At 35.2% G+C, this 16,679-nt stretch overlaps 1 protein-coding gene across 1 annotated transcript in view; it reads left to right on the top strand.

The window, feature by feature from the left end:
- Positions 1–16,679, top strand: part of SMC4 (structural maintenance of chromosomes 4) — a 45,211-nt gene extending 28,532 nt beyond the window's left edge. Inside the window, exons 14-24 of the mRNA XM_019440440.2 lie at positions 4,690–4,915; positions 5,230–5,309; positions 6,111–6,263; positions 7,464–7,590; positions 12,129–12,318; positions 13,567–13,711; positions 13,983–14,156; positions 14,597–14,779; positions 14,927–15,159; positions 15,688–15,871; positions 16,349–16,679. Coding sequence (XP_019295985.1) covers positions 4,690–4,915; positions 5,230–5,309; positions 6,111–6,263; positions 7,464–7,590; positions 12,129–12,318; positions 13,567–13,711; positions 13,983–14,156; positions 14,597–14,779; positions 14,927–15,159; positions 15,688–15,871; positions 16,349–16,501 — 1,848 coding nt within the window. The 3' untranslated portion in view covers positions 16,502–16,679. The remainder of the gene's footprint in view (positions 1–4,689; positions 4,916–5,229; positions 5,310–6,110; positions 6,264–7,463; positions 7,591–12,128; positions 12,319–13,566; positions 13,712–13,982; positions 14,157–14,596; positions 14,780–14,926; positions 15,160–15,687; positions 15,872–16,348) is intronic.

Genomic DNA, 16,679 nt, shown 5'->3' with positions numbered 1-16,679 from the left:
GTTAAATTATGACCACTAATTTCAGAATGTTTTCATCTCATACTCATTCCCAGTCAAAACCTATCTCCTGCCACCTGCAGTTTGTAATCTGCTTTTTGATTTACCTGTTGTGGATATTTTGTATAAATGGAATCATACAGTCTGTAGGTTTTTGTGTATGTTGTCGTAGGTTTTCAAAGTTTATCCATGTTGTAGCATGTATCAGCAGCTCATTCCTCTTTATTGCCAAATGATGCTCCTTGTGTGAATATACCACATTTTGTTTATCCATTCGACAGTGATGAACATTTGTGTTGTTTCCATGTTTGGGCTATTATGGCTAATTGCTGTTATGAACATTCATACACAGATTTTTGTGCATACCTGTTTTCAGCTCTCTTTGGTTAATATCTAGGAGTAGAATTGCTGGGTTACCTGTTAACTATTTAACATTTTGAGGAACTGCCAAACTCTTTCCCATTGTGGCTATACAATATCCTACCTGTAATGTATAGTTTCCAGTATCTTTACATCCTCACCAACACTTGTTTCTACATCTATTTTATTATAACCATCTTAGTGTTGGGTATGTAGTGGTCTCTTACTGTGGTTTTGATTTGCATTTCCTGATTACTAATGTTGAATATTTTTTCATGTGCTTATTGGGCATTTGTTTATCTTCTTTGAAGAAGTATGTATTCAAATCCCTTGCCTATTTGTTCATTGCTTTATTTGTCTTACTAGTAAGTTTTAAGAGTTTTTTCATATATTTTGGGTGCAAGTCTCTTGTCACATATATGTTTGCAGATGTTTTCTCCCATTCTGTGCATTGTCTTCACTTCCTTGACAGTGTCCTCTGAAGCACAGTTGTTTAAAATTTTAATCATTTTGTCAAATTTTGTTTTAAATGTTTTGTTTAAATGTTCTTATGTTTTGTGTGTCATATCTAAGAAACTACTGCATAATCCAAGCACATGGTGATTTACCTCCTGTTTTCTTCTGAGTTTTGTGGCTTTAGCTTTTACATTTTGGTTTTTAGTGCATGTTCAGTTAATTTTATAACACAGAGTAAAGTGTACCTCTACTCTTAGATGTAGATATCAGTTGTTTCAGCACCACTTGTTGAAAAGACTATTCTTTCCCCATTGAATTTTCTTGGCATCTGTCAAAGATCAACTGACCATAAATCTGAGGGTTTATTTCTGAATTCTCCATTTGTCTATATATCTATTCTTATGAGTACCACACTGTTTATTTTAAATTATTTTATTTATTTTTTAATTTATATCCAAGTTAGTTAGCATACAGTGCAATAATGATTTCAGTAGATTCCTTATTGCCCCTTAGCCATTTAGCCCATCCCCCCTCCCATAGTCCCTCCAGTAACCCTCTGTTTGTTCTCCATATTTAGGCATCTCTTATGTTTCATCCCCTTCCGTTTTTATATTATTTTTGCTTCCGTTTTTATATTATTTTTGCTTCCCTTGCCTTATGTTCATCTGTTTTTTATCTTAAAGTCCTCATATGAGTGAAGTCATATGATTTTTGTCTTTTTCTGAGTAATTTCAGTTAGCATAATATCCTCTTGTTCCATCCGTTTAGTTGCAAATAGCAAGATTTCATTCTTTTTGATTGCTGAGTAATACTGTATTGTATATATATACCATGTCTTCTTTGTCCATTCTGTCCATCAATGGATATTTGGGCTCTTTCCATACTTTGGCTATTGTTGATAGTGCTGCTACAAACATGGGGGTGCATGTGTCCCTTTGAAACAGCACACCTGTATCCCGTGGATAAATGCCTAGTAGTGCAATTGCTGGGTCGTAGGGTAGTTCTATTTTTAGTTTTTTGAGGAACCTCCACACTGTTTTCCAGAGTGGCTGCACCAGCTTGCATTGCCACCAACAATGCAAAAGAGATCCTCTTTCTCCTCATCCTCGCCAACATCTGTTGTTGCCTGAGTTGTTAATGTTAACCATTCTGACAGGTGTAAGGTGGTATCTCATTGTGGTTTTGATTTGTATTTCCCTGATGATGAGTGATGTGGAGCAGTTTTTCATGTGTCGGTTGGCCATCTGGATGTTTTCCTTGGAGAAGTGTCTATTCATGTCTTTTGCCCATTTCTTCACTGGATTATTTGGTTTTTGGGTGTTGAGTGTGATAAGGTCTTTATAGATTTTGGATACTGAACCTTTATCTGATATGTCATTTGCAAATATCTTCTCTCATTCTGTCAGTTGCCTTTTAGTTTTGCTGATTGTTTCCTTTGCTGTGCAGAAGCTTTTTATTTTGATGAGGTCCCAGTAGTTCATTTTTGCTTTTGTTTCTCTTGCCTCTGGAGACATGTTGAGTAAGAAGTTGCTGTGGCCAAGATCAAAGAGGTTTTTGTCTGCTTTGTCCTCGAGAATTGTGATGGCTTCCTGCCTTACATTGAGGTCGTTCATCCATTTTGAGTTTATTTTTGTGTATGGTATAAGAAAGTGGTCCAGGTTCATTCTTCTGCATGTTGCTGTCCAGTTTTCCCAGCACCACTTGCTGAAGAGACTGTCTTTATTCCATTGGATATTCTTTCCTGCTTTGTCAAAGATTAGTTGGCCATATGTTTGTGGGTCCATTTCTGGGTTCCCTATTCTGTTCCATTGATTGGAGTGTCTCTTCTTGTGCCAGTACCATATTGTCTTGATGATTACAGCTTTGTAGTATAGCTTGAAGCCCGGGATTGTGATGCCTCCTGCTTTGGTTTTCTTTTTCAAGATTGCTTTGGCTATTGGGGGTCTTTTCTGGTTCCATACAAATTTTAGGATTATCTGTTCTAGCTCTGTGAAGAATGCTGGTGTTATTTTGATAGGGATTGCATGGAACATGTAGATTGCTTTGGGTAGTCTCGACATTTTAACAGTATTTGTTCTTCCTATCCAGGAACATGGAATATTTTTTCCATTTTTTATGTCTTCTTCATTTTCCTTCATAAGCTTTCTATAGTTTTCAGTGTATAGATTTTTCACCTCTTTGGTTAGATTTATTCCTAGGTATTTTATGGGTTTTGGTGCAATTGTAAATGAGACTGATTCCTTGATTTCTCCTTCTGTTACTTCATTGTTGGTGTATAGGAATGCAACCGATTTCTGTGCATTGATTTTTATATCCTGCAACTTTGCTGACTTCATGAATCAGTTCTAGCAGTGTTTTGGTGGAATCTTTAGGGTTTTCTATATAGAACATCATGTCATCTGCGAAGAGCATATGTTTGACCTCCTACTGGCCGATTGGATGCCTTTTATTTCTTTATGTTGTCTGATTGCAGAGGCTAAGACTTCCAATACTATGTTGAATAACAGTGGCGAGAGCAGACATCCCTGTCTTGTTCCTGACCTGGGGGAAAGCTCTCAGTTTTTCCTCATTGAGGATGATGTTAGCAGTGGGTCTTTCATTTATGGCTTTTATGATCTTGAGGTATGCTCCTTCGATCCCTACTTTCTTGAGGGTTTTTATCAAGAAAGGATGCTGTATTTTGTCAAATGCTTTCTCTGCATCTATCGTGAGGATCATGAGTACCACAGTCTTAATTACTATAGCTTTGTAATAAGGTTTGAAATCAGTAGTTCTCTAATTTTGTTGTTCTTTTTTTAATTAATTTTTTAATTTTTTATGTATGTTTATTAATTTTGAGAGAGCATGTAAGCAGGGAGGGGCAGAGAGAGAGGGGGAGAGAGAGAATCCCAAGTAGGCTTTGTTCTGTCAGCACAGAGCCCGATGAAGGGCTCAGTCTCACAAACCATGAGATCATGACGTGAGCTGAAATCAAGAGTTGGATGCTTAACCAACTGAGCCGCCCAGGCACTCCTAATTTTATTCTTTTATATCAAGATTGTTCTAATTTCCATATGAATTTTAAGATTAGCTGGTCAGGGGTACCTAGGTGGCACAGTCAGTAAAGCATGTAACTCTTGATCTCTGCTCAGGTCATGATCTCATGGTTCTTGAGATCGAGCACCCCTTTGGGCTATCCACTGATGGTGTGGAACAACCTTGGGATTCTGTCTCTCTTCTCTGTTCCTCCCCAGCTTATGCACACTCTCAAAGTAAATAAACTTTAAAAAAAAAAAAAATTAAAGATTAGTGGGTCAGTTTGGGGGGGAGAGGGAAGGCAACTGGGATTTTGATGCAGGTTGAATTGAATCTATAGATCAATTTGGGTTGCCATCTTAACAATTTTAAACCTTAACAATCCAGGAACTGGGGCTGTCTTCCATTTATTTAGGTCTAAATTCATACTATAATATTTTACAGCATTTAGTGTATAGGTCTTTTGTTGTTAAATGTATTTCTAAGTTTTTTGGGGTTTTCTGTCTTAATATGATACGATAATTGGAATTTTTTAATCCCACTTTTAAGTTATTCATTACTAGTGTGTACAAGTACAATTAATTTTTATACATTGATCTTGTATCCTACCAATTTGCTGAATTCATATTAGGTTTAATAGTTTTGTGTGTGTGCATTCCCTAGGATTTGTATATATAATATCATGTCATCTGTGAATAGAATTTTATACTTTTTAAATAATGGTGAAATAATTATGCAGATATTCAGAACCTTGTATACATGTTCTTACATGTTACATGTGTATATTATGTAAGTAATACCCTAAAGAAATGATACATTCTGTTTTTCTTTCCTTTTTTTTTTTCTTTTTTTAACTTTTAGATGACAGTATGGGCGAATAAAATGACCAAAATTCAAACTCCTGAAAATACTCCTCGGTTATTTGATTTAGTAAAAGTAAAAGATGAGAAAATTCGCCAAGCTTTTTACTTTGCTTTACGGGATACCTTAGTTGCTGACAACTTAGATCAAGCCACAAGAGTAGCATATCAAAAAGATAGAAGATGGAGAGTGGTGACATTACAGGGGCAAATCATAGAACAGTCAGGTAATGAAAGTGTTTTTCCTAGGGCGCCTGGGTGGCTCAGTCAAACATCCAGCTTTGACTCAGGTCATGGACTCGCGGTTTGTGGGTTCTAGCCCTGCATCGGGCTCTGTGCTGACAGTTCAGAGCCTGGAGCCTGCTTCAGATTTTGTGTCTCCCTCTCTCTTCTGCCCCTCCCCAGCTTCTGCTCTTTCTCTCTTTGCCTCTCAAAAATAAATAAAAATAATTTTTTTAAAAATTTTTTTAGTTCTTTTCCTGACATTGAGTTTATTTAATCTTGTTGGAATACAGCTAAGTCTGACTTCTCTGTTTTATAGGTACAATGACTGGTGGTGGAAGCAGAGTAATGAAAGGAAGGATGGGTTCATCAGTTGTTGTTGAAATCTCAGAAGAAGAGGTGAGCATATATAAAATTAGAGTCAGACTTTTTTTAAAGCCTTCTGATGTGTAACATACATACTATAAAATTAAGCCTTTTTAAGGATACTCAGATTTTAAATTAACAGATTGGATTTTGTATAAATGATATATGTAAGCTGTGGGATTTTTTAAATGTAAAATCCTTTAAAGTTCTAAAAATAAAACATGTTAATTTAGAAAGTATGTGCTCAACATATGTATCTTTCTAATATTACATTTGGATCATATGGACATTTCATAATTTAATCAATCATTATTTAACATTTAATGTTTTTTCACATATAATTGGTATAGTCCATGATTGTTTTTTTTATTTCAAAATAAGTATAGCAAAGATTTCTGATATGCATTTCCAAGTTTTATTTCAAAATATTTTACATGCCCACAAGTATGAGAACGTCAAGATGCCTAGAAAAAATTACTGTGTTCCATTATCAGAACACTATACTTTTTCCTTGGATACTGAGCTTTTTCCAAAGAGGTGTACCTTGATTTTTTTCCCCATATTTTGAAATAGTTTATATCCTTCCACTTAAAATTTTGAATGGTATAAATAGGTGACTGTGCAACACTTAAAATTGTCTTTCCATCTGATTCTGTGATACAGAAATTAGTTTGACCATCTCCTAAGCTTTAGGATTGGGGTTTGGAATGGGGATTTTAGTTTTGTTCTAGGCTTTAAAATCAGAAGTTGGGGTTTTCTTCATTCCTAAATTGATTTCGCTATTAATCTGAAATGACTCTTAGAGAAAACTTATTTCACTGGTACTCTTTGTAGGTAAATAGAATGGAATTACAGTTGCAGAAAGACTCTCAAAAAGCAGTGCAAATCCAGGAACAGAAAGTACAACTGGAAGAAGCAGTAGTTAAGTTAAGGCATAATGAACGAGAAATGAAGAATACACTAGAAAAGTTTACTGCAAGCATACAGGTACTCTTTTATTAATATTAGCTAAAGCTATTGGAATTCAGTAGCATTTGGCAGAAGCGTTTTGTTGTTTGCGTATAATTTTAGAAAATAAGGGAGAAGAATGGTTCTCTAGGTGGAAGGCCTGTCTCTTGATTTCATTTCCCTGAGTGTTAAAGTCCCTATTGCAGTTTTCCTCCAGCCACGGCTGTTCTTTGTTTGCATTTATACACCTTGGAAATGTGTCTTCCCTTAATATCTGTGTAACCCTTTAATTTCATTCTCTTTTCAAAGTAGAATGTTTCTTAATTATGAAAAAGCAGTGCATACCCAACTGATTTAAAAAACAAAAAACAATTTGCCGGAAATATCCAAAAGATGATTGCCCTTACAGTTTATGTATATTCTTCAACTTTTTGATATAAATACCTAGTCTGTGTTTATGTCCTATATTTATACAGATATGTGTATAGATTTTTACTGAGTCATGTTAATTTTTCTTAGTAAATTGTGGTTTTCTTTCCAAGCCAATGTAAATTTACTTTTACAGCTGCATTTGAGTGTGTTCTTTATGTCACAATTTGATAAATGCTTTTCTATGTTATTATGAATATTGCTATGTTTAAAATATCCTAGTTAGAGGCTTCTGGCTGGCTCAGTCAGTGGAGCATGCAACTCTTGATCTCACTCTTGTGATTTCGAGCCCCACATTGGGTGTAGAGATTACTTAAAAATAAAATCTTTAAAATAAATAAATAAAATATCCTTGTTTGGTATATCTTTATGTACCCAATTATTTCCTTAGGTTAGATTCCTAAAATTATGGTTATTATCCACTATGTGTACAGTGTTAAAGGTATTGTTGTATGATGCCAAATTGTCTTCAAATAGATGGTTCCAATTAATTTACTTTTAGTAGCATATGTAAATAATTATTTTTCCAAGTCTTTGAAAACTAGGAGGTCTTCACTGTGTTTTGAGTTTGCTATTCTGTACCTAAAAGTGGCATTTTAACTTGTATTTGTGATGAATTACAAATTTCATGTGTTTGTTGGCCATTTTCATGTTTTATGTTAACCATTCATGTTTTCTGCTCTTTTCCTATTAGTATTTGTCTTCTTCTTAAAGATTTTAAGTGTCTTTTTTTATTCAAAGTGTTTAAGGCAAATATCATTGTTATAGTAAGTTAAAATAATGGTCTGTAATGTTAAAACATTTCTGTAGCGTTTAAGGGAGCAAGAAGAATATTTGAATGTCCAAGTTAAGGAACTCGAAGCTAATGTGCTTGCTACAGCCCCTGACAAGAAAAAGCAGAAATTACTAGAAGAAAATGTTAGTGTTTTCAAAAAAGGTATGTGTATGTGTTTAAGGGTACACACTTCCTTCTTTTTTTTTCTTTTTTTTGAGATTGCCAAAAATAGGTTTTTAATATTTGAAATGTTTAAAATAGTTTGTAGAATAAAAATAGCAGTTGTGTACTTATGTGCAAGTCAGCTGCTCTGTTTTATAGTTTCTATTATTCTTTTTTTTTTTTTTTTTTTAATTTCTTTTTGAGAGAGAGAACGCACAATTTGGGGAGGGACAGAGGGAGAGGGAGAGAATCCCAGGCAGCTCCAACACGGAGCTTGACCCCACGAACCATGAGACTATGACGTGAGCCAAAATCAAGTGTTGGAAGCTTAACCAACTGAGCCACCAGGCACCCTCTATGATCTCAATCTTAAAAGGTTATAAAGTAAGTACTACTAAGTACTTCATTTAGCCAATAAGAAAACTTAAGGCACAGAATGGTTTATATAATTTGCCCAAAGTCGTCATATATATAGCTTGTAGAGGAATTGAGGACCAAAGCAATCTGATTCCAGAACCAGTGCTCTTAATTTTATACTTTGTGTACTTTGGCTCAGTCTTACCCTTCAAGATAATAGTTATTTTATGGATTTAGGAAACTGAGTATCTGGGGAAGCTAAATCACTTTAAAGCACACAGGAAATAAGTGGTATACACACGAAGAAAAACAGTCTTTGAAAACTTAAAAAACATGTTTTCCTTCCAGAACTTTTTTCTTTTGTACATGTAAATATTGTAAGTGTTCTACCAGTATACATAAAGCAAGAAAGGGAATTCATAAGCTTATAGCCAAAATTGGCTTTGAAATTTAAATCCCCTGATCATGCACTTGAACAGCCCTGCTTCTCTTTTCATGTTAGCTTCAATCAAACAGATGTGCATCTTATTGCAGGAGGGGGAATGATAGGTTATAATTAGATCCCTTCCTGGCTTACAGTATTTTAGCTAGTGAACAGCAAACACAGCCTTTTGTCACATCCTCAGGAAAGACCCCTGTTACAGTTTAATTTGTGAACCCAGGAGGGCACATACTGATTGTCCAACCAAAGAACTAGTTGGGGGCTAGGGCGCTTGGATGGCTCAGTCAGTTAAGCTAAGCATCCGACTTCAGCTCAGGTCATCATCTCACAGTATGTGAGTTCAAGCCCCATATCAGGCTCTGGGCTGGCAGCACAGGTCCTGCTTTATATCCTGTCTTCCTCTCTGTCGATTCTCAAAAATAAATATTAAAGAAAAGAAGAACTAGTTGGGGTGGACTTGTAGTAATTATTCAAATGCTCCAAAAATGAGTTTTTTTCCAACAGAAAAAGAGATAAAAAGATATTAAGTAGACCTACTTTGCACATTGAATATTCACCAGTACCCATATTAACTTTATTTTTTTTTCTCCCAGATCTTTCTTTTTTAAGTTTATTTATTTTGAGAGACAGGCTAGGTGGGTCAGAGAGAAAGAAAGAGAATCCCAAGCAAGCTCCGCACTGCCAGTGCAGAGCCTGACACGGGGCTCAAACTCATAAACCGCAAGATCATGACCTAAGCCAAAATCAAGTGTCGGACAGTCAACTGACTGAGCCACACAGGTACCCCTGTCTACATTTTTAATATTAAGACATTCACGGGGTGCCTGGGTGGCTCAGTTGGTTAAGCGTCCCGACTTCAGCTCGGGTCATGATCTCACGGTCTGTGAGTTTGAGCCCTGTGTCGGGCTCTGTGCTGAAAGCTCAGAGCCTGGAGCCTGCTTCAGATTCTGTCTCCCTCTCTCTCTGCCCGTCCCCTGCTCATGCTCTGTCTCTCAAAAATAAATAAACGTTAAATTTTTTTTTTTTTTTTTTTTTTTTTTTTTAAAAACATTCACTCAGCATCTGCTGCTGGCCATGACCAGGTTTGTTTAAGTGCCGGTGATTGAGCAGTGAACAAAATGAAGTCCTCCTTTTAAGGATCTCACGCTTCAGATTAGGAAGCTAAACAAATACATTGCTTTTTGTATTGGGTGGTGCTGAGTGATAATAAAATCAGGGTTCACAGGACTGGGTGGAGATAGGGAATCACAGTGGTTAGACAGGCCTCTACTAGAGAGACTTAAGCAGAGAGACAACAGAAGTATGAGTGCTATGTGATACTTGGGAGAAGCATTTTAAGATCATAGAGGTACATAGGCCCTGAGGCAGGAGTATGCTAGGAGTCTCCAGGAACACAAGGAAGCCAAAGTGGCTAGCGGAAGAATCCAGATAATGTAGGGCCTTATAGGCCATGTCTCTGAGAGAAATAGCCACCAGAGTGATGTACGGTGGAAGCGGCATCGTGTGACAGGTTCCCCCCCCCGCCTTGCATTTATTTTGGATCTGTATTTTGTTCTTGCAGACACATTAGCTTAACTCTTTCTCCACACAGTATTTGTTGTGACTGGTTTGGTGGTACCCAATTGTCAGATGAGCAGCCAAAAACGTATGTGTGTCATTTATAACAACATTTTCACAGAGACTACTGGAATCTGTATTTCATTCTTATTTGAAAAGGAAGCTTTGACTTTATTAGGAGCCCTATATATATATATATAGCTCCTCTCATGGAAATACTGGCTATTATTAATAGACTAACACTATTGGGTAATATCAATACTGTTAATATCTTCTGTGAAGTACTCATTTCTGCAAGTATCTCTTTAAAATTAAATTTCATTTTAGAATTTAAAATTAATTTAAAATTAAAAATTTTTTAGAATAGCTGTTTATAGAGAATGGGGGGGAGGTGGTTATAGAATAAAGGCTTCAAACTTATAGATTACATATGCCACATAGTTTTTCCTTCTACTTCTAATAGACATGCTACTATAGATATTAAAAAAGAAATGCATGGTAGATACATACTTAAAGAAGAAAATGTTCTGAAAGTTGGAATCTTTCCAGGGGCATTCTGGCCCACCCCCAGTATAAGTTGTGGTGCCAGCACACATAGTAGCTGGTGTTTTGACCCATAAGTGAGCAGAGCACGCAAGTAGCTTAATGGAATTTTAATTTCAGAGAACATTGCCACTGTGAGCAAAATAATTCATTAAATAGAGTATTTTGGGGGGTGGAGAGGGATTACGAGTCTTGGCAATATAGAACTTTTAAATGTGTGTATTTAATAACCTTAGGATAAAAAGACGCTACAGAAGGCCAAAAAGAAGACATTAGTTGTTTTTTGTTTCAGGAGCCAAGTGGTGATTTCAGAAATGTAAAAAATGAGTTGTTGGAATCCAACTCTGATAATGTAGGACAAAAAGGGGAAATGGTAAATTAATGAGATATGTAGACTTGTTGGAATTAACAGCCTACCTGACGAAGAAGAGACAGTGGAGGGGAAGCAGTCATTAAGTCCTCAGGCAATCCTGTTTTCAGCAAATCCTGCCTGCCTCCTATGCCAAATGCCCATATTCCTCCTGTAGGAGCTTTGTGGGATTCTTTCCATAAGTTAGCATTTCTGTTTACCTTTCTAGACATAAGATAGCTTGAACTCATTTTTTTGCCACCTGTCATTCTTTCTATATTGTATAGTGATCAGAATTCAAATATGGAGAAGAGATTCCACCCTGGCTAGTGTAATCGGGATCTGTGTAGTGTATGTGTGTGTTTAAGAGAGTATTAGACTGTTTACAGAATCACTGGGTGGGATAACTAAAGAAGGAAATTCTAGGTTGAACATCTAAGAATGATATCTAGAGCCATTCTGTAGAACCATCAAAGGAACTATACTGCCTCTTTTATAATTGGAAAGTCATGTCTCAAATTGGGAAGATGGCACTGCAACTACTAACAATAGAAGCACATTGCATCCGTTCTAATTCACGCCATCAAAGTTAGTGCTATTGCCTGTCAGTATTCACAGAGCTTTTGACTGAACACCAGAATTTCTAATGCCACCAAGAAAATACAAATTTCTGTCACTGCTTGCCAGCAGAAACATGTTCATCACGTATGCCTTACAAATTATGTGAATTTTTTCAATTGAATGGACCCTAATTATGTCTGAAGCCTAGATATGAGGGAATCTGAGAAATCAAATTTTAGTTTTCTGTGCCATAGAGAAAACTGCCAGTTCATCCTCCCTCCCCCACGTTGTTACAACATGTGAGGGAATACTTTAAGTTAGGTTAGCAAAATAAAACAACCACAGTTCTTTTTTATCACAGACAAGTTAATAGGCACATAGTCTGAGGGCAAAAATCATTATGAGACCAGTAGTCAGTCAAGGAAGTACGTAAGAAAAAGTTGCAGAGATTTTTGGAAAATGCCTGAGGGCATGAAGCCATTAAACAGGGTGTGCTTATGGTTAAGCCAGGTAATTTAACCATGTGTTATAATACCATTTGTTCTGACATGGGGTATTCTAGTTTATTTTGGGGGGAGGTATTCTAGTGGGTTTTTTGAGATTCACTTTGCCCAAATTTGTAAAATTTCTTTTGCATGCATCAGGTTAAGTCATATGACTGAATAAGTTTACATCTAACAAGTGATGTGTGTGAACCTAGAAACATGGAGTTCTTTCTTTTTATTTCAGAATATGACAGTGTGGCTGAAAGAGCTGGTAAAGTAGAAGCTGAGGTTAAAAGATTACACAATATCATCGTGGAAATCAATAACCATAAACTCAAGGCCCAACAAGACAAACTTGATAAAATAAATAAGCAATTAGATGAATGTGCTTCTGCTATTACTAAAGCCCAAGTAGCAATCAAGACTGCTGACAGGTAGAGTATGTGTACTACCTAACTTGTCATCTTGCTACCTCCACTGTGGAAAAGGGGTTTATATTTAAATGTAATGCCCTTCAAACATTTCCACTGTTATTTATTAAGCCTGTCTGACATGTTTTTACCTAACAGGACTTTAGTAAAGGGAAGCCTATAAACATTTATTTTATGACCATTTTTGTGTGTGTTTTAAGTGGTAAACAGGTATGCCGTGACATACAGAACTCCCCAGTTACTGTGTGCACATAAAAATTAGAGTTTTGTTTCTCTGGCTTAGAGGAATAGATGGTTGTTAATTTAAATAGATTTAGATCTTAGGAAAATAAGAGGTAAAAACGAGACCTCTTGGCAAAATTGTCTTGGCAACTTTCTAGTTTACTTGATTATTCCATTGTCCCAACTCAACAAAAAGTTATTAACCATTCATAGATTTTGTTTTTATTTTTTTAAATTTTTTAAAATGTTTGAGAGTGCGAGCGGAGGGAGGAGCAGAGAGAGAGGAAGACACAGAATCAAGCAGGTTCCAGGCTCTGAGCTGTCAACACAGTGCCAGATGCAAGGCTCAAACCCATGAACTGAGAGATCATGACCTGAGCCAAAGTCAGAAGTTTAAACGACTGAGCCACTCAGGCGCCCCTCATAGATCATGTTTTTAAATTAATTTTTAGAATATTTATTGGTGTTTCTAAAGAATTAGAGCTAAATTTAGGTATACAAAATGTTGAAATGTAAACAACTGTTTCTTTTATCTTAAAATTATAACAGATTGCATATTGATTATCTGGTTCATTTGTGTATTTGGTTCGGAGATAAAGCACTAATAAGCCATTTGTTTATGTTAGGAGCAGAAGTTTGCCTAAACACATTTGTCAAAGTAGAAGTAACTTTTTTAAGGGAAAAAATAGTCCTTGTTGCCCTAACTGGGAGGTAATTTTTTATTTGAGTGTATAACTTCATGGGTATAGAGATTTAAGAATCTCCAGTCTGATAAGACAAAATAATAATTCAATGGACAACTTTGCTTCATGATCTAAGTTTCATCACCTTATACTGAGAGGTTAATATACAACATCTCAGAAGTGTTATGTATAACATAAAAACCAAGGATGGTTTTAGTAAATCATTAATTTTAACATCTGTGATAGAAAAATGTCTCATTAATATCATGGCGTTTGTTGGTAAGTTGTCAGAAGCAAGATAAATCACACGTTACTACATCTTTAATACATCATTTTGCTTGTTTAGAAATCTTAAAAAAGCACAAGACTCCGTCTTTCGCACAGAGAAAGAAATAAAAGATACTGAGAAAGAAGTAGATGATTTAACAGCAGAACTAAAAAGTCTTGAGGACAAAGCAGCAGAGGTTGTGAAAAATACAAATGCTGCAGAGGTAAGATTTGAAGACAGGAGTGAATGGTATTTGAAGCAATTTAAAGGGTTGGGATATGTGACATCAGCTTACACAGTAAGCACACAATAGGTCAAAACTTTTATAGCTGTATTGTACAATAAAAATGAGTACTGTATTGTAACTTTTCTGTAAATAAACTGTAAAATGCATGGGATGTAGGAAGAGATTGCAGACTTCATCTCTAATGTGAAAATACCTGTTCTGTCCATTTGGGAGGGTCCTACCTATAGTAGTTCTTCTTGGTTTCTAGGAATCCTTACCAGAGATCCAGAAAGAACATCGTAATCTACTTCAAGAACTAAAAATAATTCAAGAAAATGAACATGCACTTCAAAAAGATGCACTTAGTATTAAGTTGAAACTTGAACAAATAGATGGTCACATTGCTGAACATAATTCTAAAATAAAATATTGGCAAAAAGAGGTAAGATTGTTATCATTTAGTTAAATATAACTTTAAAATATCCTTTATGAAAAAGAGCTGTTTTTTGTTTCCGTTTTGTGTGTGTGTACTTTTGAGATGTTATGATTCTTAATTCCGAGAGAAAATCACTAGATTTATAGAGAACATAGTAACATATAGTAATTGTTATATACAGAAAAATCTGAATAATGGGTACATTACTCACCATCTTCACCCCAAGGCTGATTCAGAGGTTTAACAGAAGACTTCATGAACACTTCGGAACACTAGAAATATTTTTCTTGGAGTCTTTTGAAAAATAATTGCTACAGAAATTAGCCACAATTCCTTAGAATATATTGTTTTAGTAGATAGGTAATTTGTCATGTTGATATAATTTTTTTAAACAATAAATTACAGTTCTGTGACATCCCTAATGCTCATCTACACTGAACTTTTAGATTTCAAGAATATCATTGCATCCCATAGAAGATAATCCTCTTGAAGAAATTGCAGTTCTGAGCCCACAGGATCTTGAAGCAATCAAGAATCCAGATTCTATAACAAATCAAATTGCACTTTTAGAAGCCCAGTGTCATGAAATGAAACCAAACCTTGGTGCCATTGCAGAGTATAAAAAGAAGGTATGAATAAACTGTTAATGATTTAGTCAGATTCTTTTTAGTCCTTAGCCTAAATTGTCAACTTTAATTTTATATAATTAGCAGCATTAGCTCTCATCTCAAATGAATAACTGAATAGGTATTTTTCTCATGATATTTTTTTCATAGGAAGAATTATATTTACAGCGGGTAGCAGAATTGGACAAAATTACTTGTGAAAGAGATCATTTTAGACAGGCATATGAAGATCTTCGGAAACAAAGGCTTAATGAATTCATGGCAGGTTTTTATATAATAACAAATAAATTAAAGGAAAATTACCAAATGCTTACTTTGGGAGGTGATGCTGAACTGGAGCTTGTAGACAGCTTGGATCCTTTCTCTGAAGGAATCATGTTCAGGTTTGTAATTAGTACTGAGTTTTGGATCCTCTTGTTAACATATCTCTACATATTCTCCAGACTCTATATTTTAGGGGTGGGATGTGAAGGTTAGAGCTACAGCTTGAGTGTTTTATTTGATGATAAATACTAATTCATTTACATATGGGCAGTTTGTTAGCATAAATCTTGGGCAAGCGGCAAATATTTAATTTTACACAATATTTGTCTAGTTCATCTTTTAATTTTTGAGCCATTTCAACTTAACATCAAGATTTTAAAATTGCAAAGCAAAAACATATGTGCTGGAAATGGAAGAATAGCAAGAAATATTTACTGACTTGCTATTTAAATCTTAAGATTTTGGTAGGTGTTCCTGTGTATTCATCCTCCAATAACATTTTTATAAAATAACCCCAAAAAGTTTAGATTTGTGAAAAGCAAATTAGAGATCCCCGAGGAAGGTGGTAGAAGCCATTTATGGAAAACCGACCATGAAGTCGTTACCTGTGCAAGTAATTTGACTAATAAGAGATTTTCTTAATTCAGTGTTCGACCACCTAAGAAAAGTTGGAAGAAGATCTTCAATCTTTCAGGAGGAGAGAAAACACTTAGTTCATTGGCTTTAGTATTTGCTCTTCACCACTACAAACCCACTCCCCTGTACTTCATGGACGAAATTGATGCAGCCCTGGATTTTAAAAATGTGTCCATTGTTGCATTTTATATATATGTAAGTAATCATTTAGAGGTTTTTGTTCTGAGAATTTTATTAGGTTCCCTAACAATACACATGGAATTCATTGACTTATTTCTTACTTTTGAGCTTTTCCCCTGTACTTTAATTCCATGTCCTATGATATCAGAGACCAGGTCCTTTATTTGAACCAAGTACTTCCTTTTTGGACAAGTAAAATATAAATTGATAATGTAAAGTAGCAAAAAACACAACTAGAATCTCTGATCTTCTGCCTAGATATTATCTCCACTAGAAGACTTCTGGCAACCATGCTTCCAAAAATACCCAAATGCTTCTCTTATCTACTGTGTCATGAATTATCCATGCCATCATTCATGTTCATGTTAATTATCAAAGTAATGTTGAATTGCAAAAAAAACCATTTCAGGGAAGTCAAATTTAGATGTTGATTACAGGAATACTTGTTATTACTGAACACTTCTAACCTATTTTTTTTTTTTTCCTCTTTAGGAACAAACAAAAAATGCCCAGTTCATAATAATTTCACTTCGAAATAATATGTTTGAGATCTCAGACAGACTTATTGGAATTTACAAGACATACAACATAACAAAAAGTGTTGCAGTAAACCCAAAACAAATCGCATCTAAAGGACTTTGTTGAACTTGTTTATATCCAGGATTCCTCAAACTGAATTCACATAGATTCAGCCTATTGTATTATTGAGATTTTCTCTTTGTAAAGGATTATAATATGAAGTACATACTCCTAAACTGGATCATGTAACTGGTTTTTATGCTATTAGGAGACATGTTATAAGTCTAATAAAATATTCTCTGTA

Source organism: Panthera pardus, unplaced genomic scaffold (assembly GCF_024362965.1).
Source record: "Panthera pardus isolate Hobbes unplaced genomic scaffold, ASM2436296v1 HiC_scaffold_16, whole genome shotgun sequence".
Classification (NCBI taxonomy): Eukaryota; Metazoa; Chordata; class Mammalia; order Carnivora; family Felidae; genus Panthera; species Panthera pardus.
This window is presented reverse-complemented; position numbering and strand designations above follow the sequence as displayed.